Raw genomic sequence first — 21,575 nt, forward strand, 5'->3', positions numbered from 1 at the left:
TATATTTAAGTTTAAAATATATTATGATGTATATGAAATTAGTTGCTATAGTTATATAATACAAACTGTATGACTATTTGGATAACACATTGTTGTTTTAATTGTATGACTATTTGGATAACACATTGTTGTTTTAATTGTATGACTATTTGGATAACACATTGTTGTTTTAATGAACTAATAATAAGTTAAGTTTTCTATTTTATAACATATTTTTTTAATATGATTTTTATAAAAATAGTTAGTTATACTTAAAATCGATAAAAATAATATATTAAATTATTCAAAAGATAAGTAACTTAACAATGTCATAAACTTTTAGGTTGTCTGCCTACAAAATTTTAATAGGCGCAATATATAGCTTACTAACTTGCCCGAGCATTATATAAATCAGAACCGGGTCTGCTTATCATTTACCTTATTTCATTATAACATCATTTCATAACATAAACATATCATCATTTCATCATAGCATGCGTAAGCTTACCATTCATCATCAATGGTAACATAATCATTCCCATAAAAACCTCCCATATATTCTCGAATACATATAAACATACAAACATTCATTTGGGGAAATTAACGTATGAAAATTTATGTTTTGTTGTCCCTCATGTAGTAAAAGATGTTATCTTACGTTGTAGAAGCGCATAATAAATAATAACGTATATTACTGAGCTTTGCAAGTATTCCCGAGCAGTCTTTAATATCGTTCCTTCGAGTCAACACCATAAACCCTATTTGAATTGACCTGCATGCAAATTAATTCAAGCTGCTTCGAATTGTTGTTGATATGAATTGTGAATTGCGGCTGTTCTCATATAAAAGTCACCTAGTAATTAATGCAGCTAGGTTATTAATTATTGAGCTACTTCGATCTATATATATATTGTTGATGATGTCGGTTGCTGCTCGCCGACCTAACAAACCAAAAAGAGGCCGAGCCCCTCTTCTTTTCTTTTGGACGCAACCGACCAGTAAAGGGGCCAAGCCCATCTCTTTCCTTGCTTCTTTCCTTGGGCTCACGCAATATTAGGTCCAAATGGGCTTCTGCTTCTTCTTTTCTGGACCTGAGCAGCTGCTGCTCCCGGATAGTATAGGCCGAACGCCTTTTTCTTCCTTTTTGCGGCTGGACAACAAACACGACCACCACCACAATTTGTATTTCCAATTCCATCATTAATCTTTGACTTAGTTGACCGCATGCCACGTCCATCATCTAGTCGATACCAGTAAACGGCATTATCTATGAACTTCGTAGATGATCAAAATATTAAAAGATCTTGATCAAACTTCAATCAAACACCAAGAAACAGAGAAATTTGGATGAAGAATTGCTTTGAGAGAGAAAAGGAGGCGGTTTGGGGTTTCTCACGCAGGTATGGATCTGAAATATGACAATTAGGAAAGCCTAATTATCATATAACCCTGGCCATCACTGCCTTAATTTCCATCTTAAGTCTCTCGACTCTTTAAATATTGTTTTCTCGACTTAACTTTCCAACCAGAACACTTAAAGACTTAACAAACACTTAATTTTAATTACTTCCATTTAACATACTTTAATCGTATTATATTAAACGCATAAGCATTTAATCACATAATCCCATTTAAGGCACACAAACTCAACGAATCTACGTTAACTAACGGTGAACAAGTCAAACTTAAAAAGTTTGGGATGTTACAATATATATATATATTATATACATACTCTAATTGTATCATACGGACATTAATATTAATATTATTATTATATATAGGGAAGTGAAATTGAAGTTGACCCTCATTTAAGCATAATATAGGAAACTCTCCCAGCTTGATTTTTTATTTAATAAACTCATGAGCCCAAAGTATTTATTACTTTTCAACAAATATAAAATTATTTGTATATGAGAGTTCTCCATCTAAATTTAGATAAAAAACAACTTAATACTCACTTTCCCCTATATATAATAACTATAGATATTAATTTATATATATACATAGACCTTGTATTTATTTATTTTATTCATTCTTATTTATTTCCACTAGCTATTAATTCATCAACTATATTACGTTTTCAAACATATTATGAGATTACAACATTTTTTATGAATATATTGCAAAAATTTATCGAAATTGCAAATCATACAAGTTCTAACTAGGGTTTTAACTTCTAGTTTTGAACAATAAACTTTTATCCTGTTCAAAGTTTTGTTTGAATGCAATTAAATTTAGTTTTTTTTTCCTTTTCTCTTTTTTTTTTTAAAAGAAAATGCTTTAAAATGAAACGTTATTCGAAGTACAGTTTCACGAGTTTTTTTTTTGGATGAAGTTTTAAATGTTTAAAATTTAAACAAATACATCTTGAATTGCAGATACAACTATCATAACAAACATCGCTAAAAAAATAAAGGTCTATTTAATAGTTTTGCATAAAAGTTATAGCTACAAGCTAAAGATATAACTGTCGTTGCAAAAAATATCCCTAGTAATACATGGCGATAAAAATCCAATAGTCTTCTCACTTCCACATGATAGTGTCCACAATACATGGTTGAGTACAGTACAAATCTCACGGAGGAATGCAAACAATACTCTCAGAAATCACCTCAGATACACAAGGACAAGCTCCGTGCCATGGTACAAACGCAATAGAAAAATAATTCAGAAGGGACCGAGAGGACAGTTAGAAATTTTAGGTAAATATGTTACTCTTTTTATATGGATTTAAACCCTATAAAAAATGAGAAAAATAATTAAAAATGTTTCTATCTCTCTCATTTATTAATACCTCACTCAAACACTGATATTTTTTTAATATATATATATATATATATATATATATATATATACGCTTTTACATATACCAAACACACCTTTAAAAACACATAAATTTCATCATCAATGACATCAAATTTCAAATGTGAGGTACTCCTTTTCTTGACACGTCGGCTTTAATGATATTGTTCCTCACTCTCCTTTAGTATAGAGAAGATACAATTATAGGTTCCAAGCATGACAAGTTTCATTCAAAGAAATGATTATCAAAGCCCTTTAGATAAATTCAAACTTCTAGTTACCTTAGATCAAAATAATGATATTATTAGCAAATTTATTATTAATTAGACACAACATTAATTCTTTTAATTTATATATTTAGACAAAATATAACCATGGTATTAGAATAATGAGCTCGACATAAATTAAGTAATTATCCCTATATAGTTACGAAATGTGTAACATGAGTTTCGACTTGAGTGGGGCTCCAATAATGGATTCATGAACATTAAACTAATGTTTATTTATGCCAATTGGCTTATTTGATAGAGACTATTCTTTCATGAAATGAAAATTTTTTAATATAAAACACCTTCAATTCTATTATATATATATATACAAGGTTTTTTACCCGCACAATGTGCGGATATTAAATTTATTTTTTAAAAGTTTTAATAATGACATTGCAATTAATAATATATATAATGTTCAACATTTAAATATAAAAAAAAAAAAATTAAACTTAGTTGAACATATTTAAAAACCTAATGGTGTTGTGCTACTTGGATAGTGAAAATTAGTTTAGATGAGATTGATAGTATCTTATGGCTGCATATTTGCTCTAAATATCGTATTTGATCAGGAATAATTATAATTACAACCCATGTTTTTATTAAAACAATTGCTACCCATGAAAGAAATGAACCTGCATAACCCGTAACTTCAATGAATCAAATTGTGATATCATTATCTAGTTAGAAATATTTAAATTCCTATAATGAAACGATTTTAATAATATACGATTTGATTAAATGAATCCAAGATCAAAAAAGTTAGATAAAGAATATTGCCTTTACAGGGAAAAAAAAAGATATATAGAAAATTTAAACTCATATTTAAGTTTATACGGTTTTAGTTTTCTTTTTTGCATATGGGATTTGTTTCTTAAATATAAGGGATTTGGTTTCTTAAGTTTGTGTATAAATATTTTTTTTATTTAATATTTAATGGATAAATATTGTCAAAAAAATGTGATAATGACACATAGGATAAAAACCTATGTGGCAAATTTTAAAAATAGCTTTATATTGAGGAGTGTTTTAAAAGGTTAGGATTCCTATTATTTTAATAAATATATATATATAAAACACCTTGAATTCTATTATATATATATATATAATTTAATAAATATTGCGTAATTAAATATGAGGTATTGATTAAGAATGATGATTTCAGTAAGGTTGGTGGCTGATCGGTATGTTTTTTGACCTTGTGATGTTTACCAATATTCAAGTCTCATTTTTTACATTTATATGGGTGACTTAGGGGGTTGGGGGTTAGGTGGGGTTTCAGAGATTTATATGTTTTATTCCAAATATTCGTGTAGTTTATGATTAAAAGTAATCTAGTTTGTCGTTCTAAAAAAATAAAAAATATATATATATTTAACTTAAAAAACTAATCTTTTAATCAACTAATTTATTAATTTTATATTGATGCAAAATTTAAACATAATGATAGATTTTGACTTAAAAGAGATGTCATTGAAAGTAATCAAAAGCTTAAATTTTCTATTTTAAGTTTTCGTTCAATTTTAAGTTTCTAACTTTAACAATTAAGTTTAAAAATTAATCATAACCAAATTACATCAATAACTTACGTCGTAGTCGCCGTCACCACCATCAATTGCCACCGCCACCACCATCATTTTCCACCACCACCGCCCGTCACCGTCACCACCGACACCGCCTCTTTTGCCGCACGCAGCCACATCCACCACCTCCGCGTCACTATTACACCGCCATGGAATGGGTACCGTTCTAGTCAAACATCTAAGTAAGTTTGGTATAGGAAACAAGGAATTAATGTACCAAACCTGTGATAATATCAGAAAGGAAATGACTAGCAGGAACAAGATAAATGATCTTAAAATATAGTGCTGATTAGTTTCAATAGAAAAATTCACCAACTTGGTTTCTTGACTTGGGAGAAAGGCAAGTATAACGATTTGGTTTTGTACTAACAAATATCACTACTCAAAAAGTAATAATTTACTGCCCAACAATATTGCCAAGAAACCATCATTTGGTACTGAAATGCAAAACAAAAAGATGCAGAATAATGTTGTGATGGATCCTATATAAACCATGGCAGCTTCTATCTAAACACAGTACATAGTGGAACCATAAGACACATGCAACAAAAAAAGACTAACATAAAAACTACCATTAGAAAGTTAGGTTGCCAGACCCCCAACACAACAGTCCAGATATGTGCCAAAGCTATATTACATGATAAACGTTCTAAACAAAAGCAGAATTGTAAACATGGGAATTAACATTAAGGATACTCCAGAGTTCAAACACCGCACACAAATAGTAAACATTCTTCCCAATTCAGTCCTCGCCACCTCCCTTTTCCTGCAACAGAGGAAGACACAATTATTACTAGGTGCCACCAAGATGAAGCATGAAGTATAAGAAATTTTTTAAATCTGCTTCTAATTACATTAAGTTCCTTTGATAGATATACCATTAACATCTAAATCACAATTCGTTATAAAATATTTACTTTTCACATTAAAAAAATTTGATATCAAATTTGATATCAATGCTATTTTAACATCATAGTTTAAAAAAAAGAAAACTTGTTGTTCTCCCTGTCCCAGTACCATTTGATTCCAAGTTCAGAGAATAGAGGAAACCAAAATTGATATGTTCGCGAGACCTACTAGTAGGGAATTAGAGTTGATCTAAACTCTTACTTGACTGTAAATAAAAATGCGATAATATGTTTAAAATGAAGTCACAACTCACAACACAAGTATAACCTTTTTTAAAAAATTCAAAGAATAATCTGAACATTTTGATTAAGAAATATAAATCAGAGAATAGAGGAAACCAAAATTGATATGTTCGCAATGCTTCACCTACTAGTAGGGAATTAGAGTTGATCTAAACTCTTACTTGGCTGTAAATAAAAATGCGATAATATGTTTAAAATGAAGTCACAACACAAGTATAACCTTTTTTAAAAAATTCAAAGAATAATCTGAACATTTTGATTAAGAAATATAAAACTCCGCTTTACTGAGTTCGAAAACTCAACTTCAGTCAGCTCAGATAAGCATCTCTTTTCTTGTAAAGCATTAAAAAAGCAAAAAATTAAAAATTAAAAAATATATATATATATATAGAATATGTCAGTTACAAAAAAAATTCGAACCTAACTTTTTGTTGGAAAATGCAAATATCTGTTGAGCACCATAATCTGTTCACTTTCACTTTATTTAAATTTGTAAATACCAAAACAGGATCGAAAACATCTAATGAAGGTGTAATAAGTAATTCAACTTTAGTTGATGGAGGGCAAAATAGCATACACTAAACTAAACTAAATAAATATATAGGAATAAAGCCAATGGTCCAAAAATAAAGGTGGCAGTTGCACCCATATACTTACAAATAGGCTGACTAGTGTAATATCTAAATCTGGTTCTTTCCTTTTGGGTTTTTTTAGCTCCCATTAGCAAGTGACTACATTCTATCTCAATAGGTCTGAAAAACCTTGTTTAAAAGGAGATAGACTATACTTTATATACTCAAAAATCCTAATTCAGTGTTATAGAAAATGAACAACTTTCAACCAAAAGATGTTTCAGAGTTTTAGGTCAGCTTCAAAATTTAGCCATTTGATCCGTTATCCAACCCACCCATTTTGCGCCCTCTGAACAATACAAATCAGCTTCTTGAATTGTTTTAAAATGGTTAATGTTCTGGTTGCAAACATGATAATAAAAGGGGTTTCCTCAAAGTTCAAACCTTCGATTCATCAGCTTCAGCAGAAACAATTTCCACACTACCATCATTCTCCAAGATTTTATCCTGAGACTTCTGATTCCCCTCAAGCCCAGGCAATCCCCGTTCATTCAGTGACTTTTGATTCTCTTTAGGCCCAGGAGTTGATACATGTTCATCCATTGACTTCTGATCGTCTTCCGGCTGAAAATTTATTTCATTTTTATCAGTCGACTTCTGATTCTTTTCAGGCTTGCCCAATAACTCCTGTTCATCCAGGCTCTTCTTAGCTTCTTTCCTTTGGTTAAATAACTCCTTGATCCTTTTCAATTCATTCTCAACAGATACCAATTTATCAGCCATCATTGTAACATCAGCACGATGCTTTTCAAAAACAATTAAAAATTCATCTTCAATGGTCTTTGACAACGAAATAAACTTCTCCCTATCTTCTTCTTGTTTTAACCTGCGTTTTTCGAGTTCCCGTGTACTCAAAACCAGACCACCAGGGCCAGCATCCTTATAAAGTGGTTCTTCTTTAAGGGCATAACGATTCCTATAATCAGAGAATTTAAGCCGAGTATCATTCAATGCCTTTCTATACCCTTGTACAAGATCACCCATAAGATAGAGCTCACGCTCGAGCCGAAACACCTCATTATTTCTTCTTTGCAACTCTTCATCTCTTGATTTTATAACCATTTCCAAAAAATTATGACGTTCTTGCATATCATTCACTGTTACTTGCTGATCATATTGTAAGTTTGCATAGGATTGTTCTTTAGACTCGAAAATCATCTTTGCTTTTTCCATCCATTGGCGCATTTGCTCCAGGCATAAACCAAAATCATTTGGTTTATGATCCCACAAAATTGTATCCATTTTTAACCTTTTATTGTTTCCATCAATGTGTATGTCTTCTTCAGGCTCCATTGCTCTTTTCCCACCATTGTTAAAAAAAGATGGACCAGCATCATGGGACATAAACGAAGCATCTCTCGATCCAAACAAATCCATGGAAGATATCCCATGAGAATTAAAAGGAGCATGAGATGTTTCAACGCCTTGAAGAAAATTACCTGTCAATCCATCTCTATCTTCGATTGAATCGTCATTAGCCTCCATGTCAAAACCTTCATCGACACTTACACCAACATCTTCATATTCTTCATCCACCCTGACACCAGCCTCTTCTTCTTCTTCTTCTTCTTCTTCTTCTTCTTCTTCTTCTTCTTCTCCTTCTCCTTCTTCTTCTTCATCATCATCCACTTGTTCAATCTGTTCATCTTCAACCTTGGTTTCTTCAAAATTATTCAAATCACTATTTTGACAACGCTGCAAAAACTGATCACCCAACATTTTATTTCCACTGAATTCCCAGTTTCCATGTTCCTCAACATCAGGCACCTCCTCCACAACCTTGAAATCTTGTTGAGCATCCACCATCTCTCGATCATCTTCCTTAACAACCTCATCCTCGACTATTTCCTCAACATCCGGCACCTCCTCTACAACCATAAAAGCTTGAGCATCCTCCTTAACAACAACCTCTTCATCTGCTACTTGCTCACCATCTTGCTTCCCTAAAGTCAAGTCCACATTGTGGTGTAGCTGAAGTTGTTCATGTTTTTGTTGGGGTTTCAAACTAATGTCACTATCAAAAAGTTCCCCATGTTGTGACCTAATCAAATACTGGAGATGGGAAGCATAGTAGCAGTCAACAAGCTTATCACCTTGAGCAAGCTCTTTCTCAACCTTAAACCAAATCAAACTAGCGGAATCCAATTTTTCAGGATGACCATCTCTAATACACCTGGTCCAATTCGCAATCTCAGTGGGAGTATCCCACTGTTCTTCACCTAAGAGAATCCAATTCATAACAAAGTTTTCGAGAAACCCAATATCATCCTCGGAAAACTGGTCAGAATCCAAATCAACCTGTTGAAGCTTGTTATCTTGCTGCTTGGCTATGGGGAGTTTGAAAGCCCTAGCTAAGTCGGGCCTAGCAACACTAATTCTACAATCATTGACATAACTACAACGCTTCTTGGGATCGTAATTAACGATCAACTCAGCGATAAAATGGGTTTGAATTTCAGGGTCAAAGTCGATTTGGGTGAAGTCGTATAGCCCGGATTTCTTTAGAACACCCTCATATTTAACCAAATCTAACTTCTTACTAACAAAAGGTATAGGCTTAAGACTAGCAATCAAGTTTTGAATCTTTTGAACTTTTTTCATGTTGTTACCTTTCTTCTTGCCCTTCCTCTTGCTGCTCCTCTTTTGAGTACGGATGGTGGTGAAGCGGCAGCTAGTTGGTGACGTCATTGTTGATGGTTTTTGGTCGAGAAACACAAGGGAATTGTCATTATCATCAACGTCATCATCATCTTCTTCATCATCATCATCTTCTTCTTTATCTGATTGTTGGATGCTATTATTAGGGTTTGTGGGATTTTGATCTTCTTCTTCATCATCATCTCCTATTGTTTCAGAATGTAGCGGTGGTTTTTCAATTGGAGGATTATTTTTCTGTTCTTCTTCTTCTTCTTGTATTAGGGTATTTTTAGAATCTAGTGATTGTTGGCCAAGAGGAGGAGGAGGATTTGAGGGATCTTGTTCTTTTAGGGTTTCACAACTGGCCATCGAAATACTGGACAAAAAAAAACACACACACACTCACCAGCCCCGCCTATTGACTCGGACATTATATAATCTTGTTCTTTATTAGTCTTACTTTTTCGAGGGGAAGTGATACTCGAACATTATTTACCGCAATGTATAATTTTTATAACAGGTTGTGCAAGTCTAGTTAGGTGGATTTGTGGTAGATATATTGATTTCTGAATGGGGCTTGATGATTAGACCCATAAAAAAAATCATTTGTACCCAAAATTCAACTTTTGATTAACTTTTCATAATAATTATTAACTTTTACTAATTTTTTAGTTAGATATAATAAAATGTAATGATTATGTTTTTTTAAAGCAATGATTATGTTTTTATTTATCTTTAACCAATATTAATATTTTAATGTTTCATTTTTTTTTCCTTTATGTATCAACATGATAACATGAAAATATAAAAATGTAAAGTTTATTTTAATCTCTAATAAAATAAAATAATTAACAAAAACATTATTTTAAACATGATAACAAGATAAAAGTACAAACACTAAAATAATTAACAAAATGCAAAGGTTTATTTTAAATTTTTAGTAATAAAATAATAAAATTACAAAAACATTAACTTAATTAATCAAATATATTAATAACACCACTCTCATGACGACAAAGACTGATATATAGATCTAGACGCGACCTATACATGATTTCCCATCCGGCTGCACACGGGCCATGGTGAAATGTCCAATATGGCGTGATAACAGGCATTGGGTACTCGCCTTGTAACCCCACCATAACAAAATGTGATTCTCCATTTACAAGGGCAATTGTAAGAGCTCTGTGATGTTGAACATCTTCCGGACCACACCAAAACGGAAAAATCGTCATACTGTCTCTCTTGTCTAAAGAATGGACGATCACACCAAACCTATTAGCAATTAAAACACCTGCCTCGGGCATTTTCATCCAATGTTCCGGTGGACAAGGGGAACCAAAGAAACACAGGTCTTGATACATTGAATTTATATCGATAACGAAAATCCTCGAGTATAAATCATATCGATTTTGCAACTCTTCTCTCATTTGTTTCCGAATGTACTCATAAAAATTGTCTTCATTAAGTCCAAGACCAACAGCTAATGCTCGATATCCACAGTTTCCATCACCGAAAACATTTTGTATATTCGTAATGTATGGATGAAATACTTGTGGAATATCGTCCATTAAATTTGAACCACACTTCAGTGGCGCTTTATTTAAGTCCAACATGTGTGGACCCTGAAACTCATATGGGACCTCGTTCAAATCTATATTTGGCTCCTTGTTCAAGTCAAATTCAAATGTACTTTGTCTGGCAGGCTCCCTAATCGGCTCAACAAAATCGGGCATGGTTGAACAACTAAATCTCGTTGAACAAAACTCGGTACGTTTTTTTGTTGCGATTTCTTTGGTCGTCCACGAGTTTTATTTTGAACTCGAGGTTCCCGAATGTCAGTTGTATCTGGACTGAAAATATTCATCAACTTTCTTAACCAACTTTTTTTCCCAACTTTGGACTGCTTGTTATAGTTTTCTTTAAAATGTTGCAGTACATCATCACATCTAACATCGTCTTTTTGCGTAGATGATGGTGAAAGATCTAGCTTCTTCCAAAAAATGTCAATCGAATCCAAAGTAATATATTGACCTATATTTATATATAATTAAGTATTACTTCATTTAAAATTTTGTAATAATTAGTTTAAAACAATAAATTGCATGTAAATGAGAGTACTTACATGAACTTATATGCATTGAAAGTTCGCACGCACATGGTAACCCATAAGCAGTGCGAAGTCGACAACCACAGTGTCCCTTATGATCCTTCCATCGCTTACGATCCTCAAGAACTATTTTGAGAGCTTCATTTGAAACAAAACCACGCAATAGTTTGAAACATCGAAGATTATGCTTATGAATGCGAACGACTCTACTATTTTCCAAGCTTTCTTTGATTAATGTTAGTTGCGACTTCACAATTTCGTCAATACAACCTAGAAGTCTATCCAAACTACATTTTGCATTCTTGTCCATATATATCTTTAGCTTTGCATGTTGGCTCTCTACCCTGTTAGTTGTGTTATTTCCAAAGTTGAGATGTTGATCAATCCAAACAGACACAAACATTTCCTTATATTTGTTTAACCAACTTTTATTTATATAATTTAAAACACCTGAAATTCAAAGTAAACTTGTAAGATATATATATATATGTATATATATATATTATGTATATATAAATAAATCATATATATCAAATAGAAATATAAAAATAGTAGACATACGTGGCTAGTTGATCAACAATGACTCAAGTTTGTCATAATTGTGTGTGTAGGATTCCAACGTTGTAGATTTTATTAGTAGCTTCCATAACGAAAAAAATTCTTCCCAATCATGTAATGACTTAAAAGATTGCCTACACCTTCCAATTATATTCTGGTCAATATGCCACCTATAAAGTAAATTTAAATTTTATTTTAGTAAGTATATTAAAATAAATAAATAAAACTAATAAAACTAAATAAAATAATGTGGTACCTGCAAAGTAACTGAGCGGCATCGGGAAAAACTTCATTGCATGCATTCACTAGTGCCATCTCCTTATCTATAACTATAACCCGTGGGAGCATGCACTCGTCTAGTGTCAGCTTTAGACAATCTAAGACCCATTTATAGTTAGCTGTCTTTTCGCTATGGATAAAAGCAAAAGCTATTGAAAATGTATTGCTGGTTGAAGTTACGCCAACAATCTCAACGAAAGGCATATTATAAGGGTTCGTTTTGTACGTGGCATCGATAATCAACACATGTGGAAATGCACGCCAAATATCAAATGATGTTGGATGAACGAAAAATAAATTATCCAACTCATTTGACTCAGTTGTTGTAAATTCGTATACATAATTGTCAGAATGCAATAGGGACATGAGAACCTGCATTTGAGATTTTCCACCATACTCAACCATGCGAATTTTATTGCGTGCGTTGTAAATAGTCCTGGGAGTAGACGCATTACTTAAATTTCGCTTCTTAAGTAGCGATAGAATATTACGTGGTGGCACATGCATCCTTGTTAAATCTGCAACACAATTAAATTCATCCGCGGAAAGTCGCTTTGCATATGGATGGCCCTCCATAAACAATATAGGTCGATGGTTGTGTTCATCACATATCACCCTTAAGATCCAACAATCATATTCATCTGAATATCTTCCTTCTAATTCGAATGGACAATTAGTTTTCCTGGTGCCAGTATCTTTACTTGAATCCTTATATTGATATTTGCCGCCACGTTGACATTTGAGTACAACCCTATACACGAAACCACAAGGTCTTGGATTTGACCTTTTTGTTACGATGACAACACCAATTGAGTATGCCAACTTTTGTACCCAATCGACTAATTCTTCATGAGATCCGAACACCTACAAACGAGTTATACGTGTCACTTTTAAATTTTGAGAAGTTTAAAAATAACAAAAATTACATTTTAAATAAAATATAATAAACTTAAAAACAGTTATTATTATAACAAATGCATTTAATAATAAAAATTTAATATAAACATATAAAAATAATGATAATAAATGCATATAATAATAATAAATTTACAAACAAAACTAAAACATAAAATAATAAAAGTTTTTTATAAAAGTTATACCTCATTAGTGACAAATTCAGGTGTTCTCATAAAAAAATCATCTTCACTGCTCGAGTCATATTCAGTAGAATCAGACATCTGGAAAAAAAACAATATAATATAAGTTATTGTAAAAATTATAAGAATAGTATAATTTTATAAAAATAAAGTTTAACCCTTAAAAATAATTAATAAAAGTTTAACCCCTAAAAAACGACTCTAAAAATGACATATCAAAAATGTGTCCATATTTAGAGTAAAAAATGGATGCTAAAAAATGAGTTTGACATATCAGTTTACTAAAAAAAAGTAAAAAATGACGTATAAAATTATGTCCATATTTAGAGTAACATGACATATAAAAATCAATTTACTAAAAAATGAGTTTGACAAAAAAAAAAAAAATCAGTTTACTAAAATGACGATTTAAAAAACAGTTTACAACCCTTCACACCTCCCAACCTTCCCATATCCCTTAAAAATAGATATTCCCCATTCTCAAAAAACATCCTCCATCCTCCATCTTTAATAAACCTGACGTCTCTCTTCCCTCCCCCCAAAAAACATCCTACTATTTCTTTTCCAATGGCCACCACCTTCTCTCTTCTCTAACCACTGCCGCCCCTCTTTTTAATCCTCCATCCGGCGGTTGGTGGTGATTAATTTTAGATTCATAAAGTGGCGGTTGGTCTTGGTTGTGGTTTAGATCTGAAAGCGGCGGTTGTTGGTGGTGGTTGCTGAAGATGGCGGCGGTTTAGATCTGAAACGGGGTGGTTGCTGAAGATGGCGGCGGTTTAGATCTGAAACGGGGTGGTTGTTGAAGATGGCGGCGGTTTAGATCTGAAACAGGCAGTGGTTGGTGGTGGTTGATGAAAGTGGCGGTGGTCGGTGGTGGTTGATGAAAGTGGCGGTGGTCGGTGGTGGTTGATGAAAGTGGCTGTGGATGGTGGTGGTCGTTGGTTTTTTAGAATTGATAGTGGCGGTTGGAGGTGGTCACAGGGGGCAACCAATTTTTAGTAAGTTTATTACATATATGAATATATGTATTTAGATAAATATATATAAGGATCAAGTTTATATCGTTGGGAATAGATGCTTGCCGGAATTTTCTGGCGGAATTTATGTTTCTTTACGTTTTCGCCGGAAAAAGTATGTTTGCCGAAATTTCGCCGGGAAATTTATGCTTGCCAGAATTGTTATTACTGTTAATTTGTTCTGTAGAAATGATAGTTGTAATTCATTATTTATAGTGTATTTTATTTGTTGGTTAATCTTTGTATTTACTTCTTTTTACTAACTGTATTGTATTGTTTGAAGATTTCAATTAAATTAAATCTCTTTTTAACAAAATTATGTTTTCAATAATTTGACTGAAGGGATTGAAATAAAACTTAGGCTGTTAAAAATTTTGAAGTCATCTCTCGTCTCAAACTGTATTTTATTGTTTCAAGATTGTAATTATATTTTTTAACAAGTATATAGAAAAATAAATTAAAAAGATAATAAAATATTTTATGTTTAATAAAATTGAAAAAGTTAAATAACCTGCCAAAGTAAAAGTTGTCAGAAATTATATTTAAATTGAAAAATGAATTGACTTTTGGGTACAAATAACACCCCCCTTTCTGAATATCAATTCCTTTTTTGATTGACGGAATTTAGATAAATTTTAAGGAAAATAATAAATCTTCCTTACCAAATAACCTAATAATTTTTCTAAAATATTAGGAAGTTACACATGTGATATCCACTAATTCTCTTTCCTAATCTTGCCCCTTAATTTTTCCAGATGGTATCATCTCATAGTCAGAAGATTATTAAACTATTTGGTTGGTAATAATTTTTAATTTATTTACATTTGATCTTTTCTTATTTTTATATACTCGTATAAAACTAATAATAAAGGGCAAATACATTAATTTAAACACTTTTTTGTTTATTGGGTTAGAATTAAAAAATAATTATACTCAAGTGAATGAAAACGGTTTAGAATCACTTTAGTGGGGTGAGGCCCCGCACAAATAACTAGATTAAAAATATTGTAAAACTCATTTTCTTCTTTAAACTCATTTATTATTAACTATATGGATATTACACCTCATAATTTTGATCTGAATAAAACAAAAGGTCTATTTATTTCAAATGAGACCCATTTTATTTATTTAAGTTACGGTGACGTCAATAGAAAACATGCAAAGTGTCGTGACGACGATAACTTGCAGCGTGAATATAATACATTGTTATATGTGAATTTTTGAATTGGTAGTTTGAGAGTTTTGAAATACAATTCCTATTTGTGAAACTCATATATAAAATGACCAGAAATCATGAGATAAAATTTCAAAAATTATGTTTAACAGATAATTTGGTATGGAAGTGATTAGTAGGACCGTAAAGAATCTCATAATCGATATAAAAACTGTGAAGTTCCTCACTCGATGATCTAACCCACAAGTGTAAAATAACAAGGTCAAATATGCACTAGATTGGACTAGTATTGCTTATAATATAAATGCAAGTATATATAAAGCAATAAAGACTTAAGCAATAAATAAGTAAACAAGTATGTAAATGATGAAACACAAATGTAATTTTCAAGTTTATTTTATTATTGATGTTAAATAAAATACAAGGTTGTTGCGGAACCAAGATATTACAAAGTAAGTATCTAAACAACCTTATGAACTATAAGTGATCTATAGTTGCTAAATAAACTCCTTGATTGAAATACTTAAATTTGTGAAGTATAACTGTTAAGATCGAGAGTATTTGGCCAAACACACCAAATTGCAAAAGTGATTTGGACGAAGTAAATGACTTGGTATTTATAGGCAAAAAGAATTAATATTTAATTCTTTTTGTCGTACAAATAAAGTTTCATACATTTAAGGATATAATATTTATACCTTAAATGTATTGATTAAAGTACAAGGATAAAGTCACATTGATGTAACCTTTCATACTTTAACCAACCACCTTTACACGCGTGTAAGACTTTTAACAAGGGACAAATATATTATCCGGATAAAAGCGTGTAAGCAAGTCAATTCCTCGTAATCAGTGTTCAGACTTGTAAGGTCTAGAACACTGACAAGGACTCCAGTCAGGTGATCTGGTAAGACTATCAGTGGGCTCCGCCATTTGTCAGTCTTCTTTCTTCATACTTCAGTCTTTGACTTCAGTGAGAATGTTCTTCAGTTGGATGATCTTGATTGGAGTGAAGTCCAGTGAACCAATCTGATGGAATCCAGATTCCTGTACAAGTAAATGATTCACTGACCTTCTCATAGTTTCTGGACAAATCTTCAGAGGACTCCAGTCTTCACGTCTGGAGTGAGTCCAGTAAATCCGGACCTAACAAATTCCCCCTATTTGTTTAGAAATTATGCAAGGATTTTCAAGCTTCTATCTATACAAGTTTGTGCTTGAAAAATCCTTGAAAATTTTGATTAAGTCTAAATTTTAGTTACTGGAAAACACTTTATAGATCATCAGTGTTTCCAGTTTATACATTTTAATTTGCTAGACTTAATCTGATCAAATACTTGTGTAAATAAGACTTGCAACTTATATATACAGACATCAATTGGTGAAAAGTTACAAATTTTACTAAAGAAATATTACAAATACAAGTAAATTATAAAAGAGTTAGGCTGTTTTGTCAATGTGCCAAAATGCATCTTCTTCAGCCTTTCTCTTGAGTTGAGATGGTGAGCTTTGTTCATATTGTATTCCCAATTCAGCTTGCATTTGTTTCTTCTTGATAAATTTGTTCTTAATTCTTTTCATGAAAGCTATTTCTCATCTGGTGAACGAAGTTTTTCCTTTAAAATACTCACCAATCTCCTTTTATTCAGTCATTCTAAAAGCATGAATCGTACATGTTGGCCACTCATCAGTAAAGTTTTCTTCCCTATACAACTTCACTAAAAACTTCTCAAACTTGGGATCATCAGGGATGCCTTCAACTTCAACACCTATAATTTTCCGAATATCAGCTTTGCCATGTATGAAGGCTTCATATCTTTCCCTGGTCTTAGCTTGATTGACTAGAAACTGGACATCACCAGAACCAATGCCATGTTCAGATGACTCCGTTGGTTTGTTTTTAGAGGGAGTCTCACCAGTTTTTCTTGTTATAAGCTAGGTAAGAGACTTTGAAGTGTCCATAGGAATGAAAGTATCAAGATCAGCATCTCTTGTATTTCTTCCACCCTTTCTCTTCCCGGAGTATTCCCTTTCCAGAGCTGCCATATTTCTTTTGACTTGCTTCTTCAGATGAATCAATTCTTCCTTTCTCTTTTCTATCAGTTCTGGAATTGGAATACCATGAGTGAATGAGTCCAGTTCCTGTTCTTCTTTTAAATATGCACTTCTTAGTTTCATGTCATCCAGAACTTCAAGACATTTGACAACTCTGTGATCTTTTTTCATTTGTAAGTACATATCTAACTTCAGATTTAAGGCTCCTGCATTAGCACTGTCCAGTGTACCCATTTGTTCCATTTCTTTGTAATGTTGGACAAGTACCTTTTTGGCATTTTCTTTATGCATGTTAATCAGGATTTCAGCTTGCTGAATTCTTTTTTATTCTTCCTCAGTAACATTTGGCCTTTCAGGAGACTGAACATCTTCATTTTTACCAGATGTGCCCTTTAAATTTTTCTTGAGCTGAGCAACATCTTCAAACTCTTCAAATTGTGGCTCATTGGCATCAGTACCAATAACATCACTTTTATCAACACCAGCAACATCCAACATGCATTCCTTCAACTTATCAGCAGCAAATGCAACCAGAGCACCTGGATTAGCACTTTCCCCCTTGGAATAACCTTCACTATTAAGTTGGAGGTGATTCCAAGTCTGCTCTAGCATTTGCCTATCAGTGGAGTCAAAGGTGCGACCAGCCACTGGCTTCATCTCAGACACATCCTTTTTGATTTCCTGGACTTGTGTTTTCAAATTTTTTGCTTCAGTCACCAAGTCCTTAGGAATTTCCTTAACAATCACTTCAATAACCTTAGGCAACATAACTTCTTATAATTTGATCATGACAGGGTCAGTCACGTCAGTAGAGAGCTGTTTGAGAACCAGATTTTTGAGCTTTGGACTTGATATTTTTTTTTTTTTTGGGCTAAATAGTTTTATTGGGCAACATTCTAGTATTAAGTTTTAGTTGGACTTAAGTGTCATTTGGGTAAGAGATTTAATTGGTCTAAATATGTCTTGGGCTATTTTTTTAAAATTTTAGTCTTGTCTTGGTTTATTCTTCTTAATTAGATTGCATCAAGTTTTTAGCCAAATTGTTTAATCTTAAATTGTCGGGCTAAACTTTTAAGGTTTTGTCTTGAGTTGTCAACAAGTTTTGGTTCATAATGACAATAAAACTTTCGAACGCATTTGTTGCAAAGGTGTTAGATTTTTTAATAGGCGAAGAGCTAAGTTGGGAAGAAATTCATCGCCATGATAATCACATTTGTTGGTGTGTCAATTCGTATCCACGTACAGTGGTTTGTTTTGAGGAAAAGAAAGTCGATGTGAATACCTTTAAATCTTTTGTGAGAGAACACAAAATTTTTGAACTTCAAATTAACCAACTTAAATCGGAAAATAAAGAACTCAAATCTGCAAATGATCTCATTTTCTCCAACATGGAAAGTCTTCAAAAAGAAAATGATCATTTGCACTCAAAGATTTCCAAGTTAACATATGAGTTGGACAATTCTCTCCAAGAGCTCAATAAAAATATTTTGGACAGTCAAATCAAAGAACTTGTTTGGCAACAAAAGATTTCTGAACAAAACCATCAGTTGCAAAACAAGTCCATCATTTTTGAGAAGAAAGCTGAAGAAGAACGATCTAATTTTTGTGCTCAAATCAAGTGTCTTGAAGACAAGTGTTTGCAATTTCAGTCAAATGAAACATCTGTGACCAAGAAAATTTTTGACCTTGAGATTGAATTGCAAACACAAACCAAATCTTTCCAAAGTCAAAATCATTGTTTTGTCTGTTCTAATCCATCTAAAAAAGTTGTTGAAGTTTGCACTCAACCTAATTGTCCTATATGTGAAGTTGTGAATTCCCCTGTGCAAACTAATTGTGATGTTATTGAGACCATTAAGACCTCAACTCAGACTGAGTTTGATTGTATTTGTGACAAGATTGAGGTTTCTAAAAGGTTTCCAAAAACCGAGTCATCCAAACCTAAAGTTGATGTTCCAAAGAGGATTTACACGGGTAGATCTTCTAAACCTTTTGAAAGAAAGCTTTCCCAGTTTACTAATTACTCCTTGCAAAAGGGTAAGAAGTACACTAAGAAACCAAATTTTAATGGAACAACTACTTTTGTCTCTTTTCTATCCTTCGAGGATAATTCATCATACATTTCCCAAGCAAAATCTCAGTTGACTAAATCTAAACGGAAACCGATTTCTAAAGATAAGTTAGCTGAGTCAAAATCATTCAAATATTATTTTTCGAAACTTTTTGAACATGCACCAAGACCCGTGAAAACAGTTGTGCAAAAAGTGAATGATTTTGCTCAGAAATTTCATTTTTCAAATCAATCTCCCAAGATTGAAAGTTTTTCAAGGAAATCAAATGATTTTTTACCGTTGCTTCCACGAAAAATCTTTTCAACTAAAACACTGGGTTTTAGTTCTCCGTGGAATGCAACTTCTATTCATCAAATCGATGAGACTTACATTTGGTCTTTTAACAAATAAAAAACCGTTGGGCCTATTCTCAAATGGGTTCCAAAGGTAATTTCCAAGTGATTTGATGAAAAGTGGCTTATACACACATCAGTGTATAACCCGTGCTGAAACCGTTTTTGTAATTTCTTTATTTTTAAAAAAATCCTAAAAGATTTTCATTTTCTTATTTTTAGAAAAATCCAAAAAGATTTTCTATTTTTATCATTTTATTTACTTTGTCTTTTAGTTACTCACAAATTATTAGGATGAGATGCAAGGCATCGAACGCCTTTGTGTACTGCCTTTGTAGTCTTACTTTTTAATGTTTGTGAGCAACTTTCAAACATTTTACTCACCCTTTATATGCAAAATCATTGTTCGAATCATGCATATATTTAGGGGGAGTTTGTTTATTTAACCAAAACGTCTAAGTGTTCAAACTCTTTTGTCAAATTATTAAACACTTTGGATGATTTTTAAACCATTTTCGATCATCTCTATTAAAGTTTGGTGTTAGATTTGCACACAAGAGTTTAGGCCACTCATTAAAACTTCATGATCTTTTCATCGCCGATGAGATCTAACCCCAGGGTTATATTCTCCATTCTAGATTGTGAGGGTATATGAGTGTGATGATATTTGTGCAAATAGGACATGAGGGAGTAGTCGAAAAGTGAGAGGTTACGGTGAAATGATGTGAGAAAGGGCTAAAAGAAATGAAATCCCTCCCTAAAATTTTCAAAAAGCCGGGTAAACATGTTTCTATCGGATTTCTTGTTGATTTCTCGATATTGAAGAAGACTTCATGGACCTGAAGCAATGCACATCTTTACCTAACCACTCAAGTATTTCTTAACAAATGTTTGTTTTAATCTCACGGAGATTTTCACATTTTTATCGACTCTTCATTTGGAAGATGTTGATATTGTAAAAGGGAGACACTCTGCTCCGATCCCCGACTTCATTTGATCACTTATCGAGTCTAGAGCGTACTTGATTCTTTTCATTTGAATAGGACACAATGCGTCTTTATATGTCTTTATGACATTGCATATCTTTGTGATATTGCCGGAACATTCTAAGTGATATCATATTATTGATATTCCACGATGATCGAATGGAAATCCTGGATTTATTTACCTTAAAGTCTTTGAGGATAGTAAGACATGGTTATCGAACGCTTTTGTGACACTGACCATGAATTACATTCTTTAAAGCAATCTATCGGTTGAAAAGCCATAGATCGAACCATTTAGAGATAAGCTTTGCGTATTTCTCGATGATAACGGGAAGTCCTAAAAATAGTAATCGTATTTTTAGGCCACACCATCAATCCTTTTGATTTTTGGTTGTGATAACGGATCATTTTTATCTGGATTTCATTTCTCTTCGCACAAACACAATGAACACAAACACCATATAAAAATTGTTTTTCCAACAACGCAACCTTACATTCTAGTTCACCAATAGGTTCATTGGGAATTGGGTTGGGTTAATTTGGTTGAATATTGTTTGTTGTGATCTACCATTTATGCTATCAATCATTATTGTATGATGAAATCGTTCACAGTTTCATCATAAGGGGGAGAAATGATTATTTGATTGATAGATAAAGTTCATGGACATAGGTAGAAAAAATGATTATTTGATTGATAGACAGAGTTCATGGACGTAGGTAGAATTTGATTGGTAGAATTTGTTCGAGGATGATTGCTGTGTTTGGATGTTTAAAGGATCGTTAGTTTAGGTGGAGAGAGTGAATAATTATTGTGCTAAGTTGAGAGATTGTTTTGAGAAAGTT

At 32.5% G+C, this 21,575-nt stretch overlaps 3 protein-coding genes across 4 annotated transcripts; all 3 read right to left on the reverse strand.

The window, feature by feature from the left end:
• Positions 1 to 403: 403 nt before the first annotated feature.
• Positions 404 to 9,476, reverse strand: LOC122601623 (probable E3 ubiquitin-protein ligase bre1). Of its 2 annotated transcripts, XR_006324123.1 has the most exons (4): positions 6,801 to 9,476; positions 5,330 to 5,399; positions 4,640 to 4,811; positions 404 to 737 (listed from the first exon to the last, which is right to left on the reverse strand). XR_006324123.1 is itself a non-coding variant. In XM_043774373.1 (2 exons), the coding sequence occupies exons 1-2, from the start codon at positions 9,420 to 9,422 to the stop codon at positions 5,376 to 5,378; spliced, it is 2,646 nt and encodes an 881-aa protein (XP_043630308.1). In that variant the 5' UTR covers positions 9,423 to 9,476; the 3' UTR covers positions 5,171 to 5,375. The 2 variants fall into 2 exon arrangements, 1 of the variants encoding a protein (XP_043630308.1); XM_043774373.1 differs by lacking the exons at positions 404 to 737; positions 4,640 to 4,811 and having other exon boundaries at positions 5,171 to 5,399.
• A 554-nt stretch (positions 9,477 to 10,030) lies between these two features.
• Positions 10,031 to 10,789, reverse strand: LOC122580220. The gene has a single exon (XM_043752533.1). The coding sequence runs from the start codon at positions 10,787 to 10,789 to the stop codon at positions 10,031 to 10,033; it is 759 nt and encodes a 252-aa protein (XP_043608468.1).
• Positions 10,790 to 11,728: 939 nt separating this feature from the next.
• Positions 11,729 to 17,161, reverse strand: LOC122580325 (protein FAR1-RELATED SEQUENCE 5-like). The gene is made up of 4 exons (XM_043752633.1): positions 17,147 to 17,161; positions 13,101 to 13,178; positions 11,978 to 12,864; positions 11,729 to 11,891 (listed from the first exon to the last, which is right to left on the reverse strand). The coding sequence occupies exons 1-4, from the start codon at positions 17,159 to 17,161 to the stop codon at positions 11,729 to 11,731; spliced, it is 1,143 nt and encodes a 380-aa protein (XP_043608568.1).
• Positions 17,162 to 21,575: the final 4,414 nt, after the last annotated feature.

The sequence above is a fragment of the Erigeron canadensis genome, chromosome 1 (assembly GCF_010389155.1).
Source record: "Erigeron canadensis isolate Cc75 chromosome 1, C_canadensis_v1, whole genome shotgun sequence".
NCBI lineage: Eukaryota > Viridiplantae > Streptophyta > Magnoliopsida > Asterales > Asteraceae > Erigeron > Erigeron canadensis.

Bases quoted from the DNA above. Each gene is read 5' to 3' on its own strand.
- LOC122580325 (XM_043752633.1), bottom strand. The intron at 12,865-13,100 runs GTATAACTTTTA...ACTCGTTTGTAG, and splicing joins CTGAATTTGTCACTAATGAG to GTGTTCGGATCTCATGAAGA. The intron at 11,892-11,977 runs GTACCACATTAT...TTTACTTTATAG, and splicing joins GCCGCTCAGTTACTTTGCAG to GTGGCATATTGACCAGAATA.
- LOC122601623 (XM_043774373.1), bottom strand. From the start codon at position 9,422: ATGGCCAGTTGTGAAACCCTAAAAGAACAAGATCCCTCAAATCCTCCT. The intron at 5,400-6,800 runs GTTTGAACTTTG...CCTCTGTTGCAG, and splicing joins CTGAAGCTGATGAATCGAAG to GAAAAGGGAGGTGGCGAGGA.
- LOC122580220 (XM_043752533.1), bottom strand. From the start codon at position 10,789: ATGCCCGATTTTGTTGAGCCGATTAGGGAGCCTGCCAGACAAAGTACA.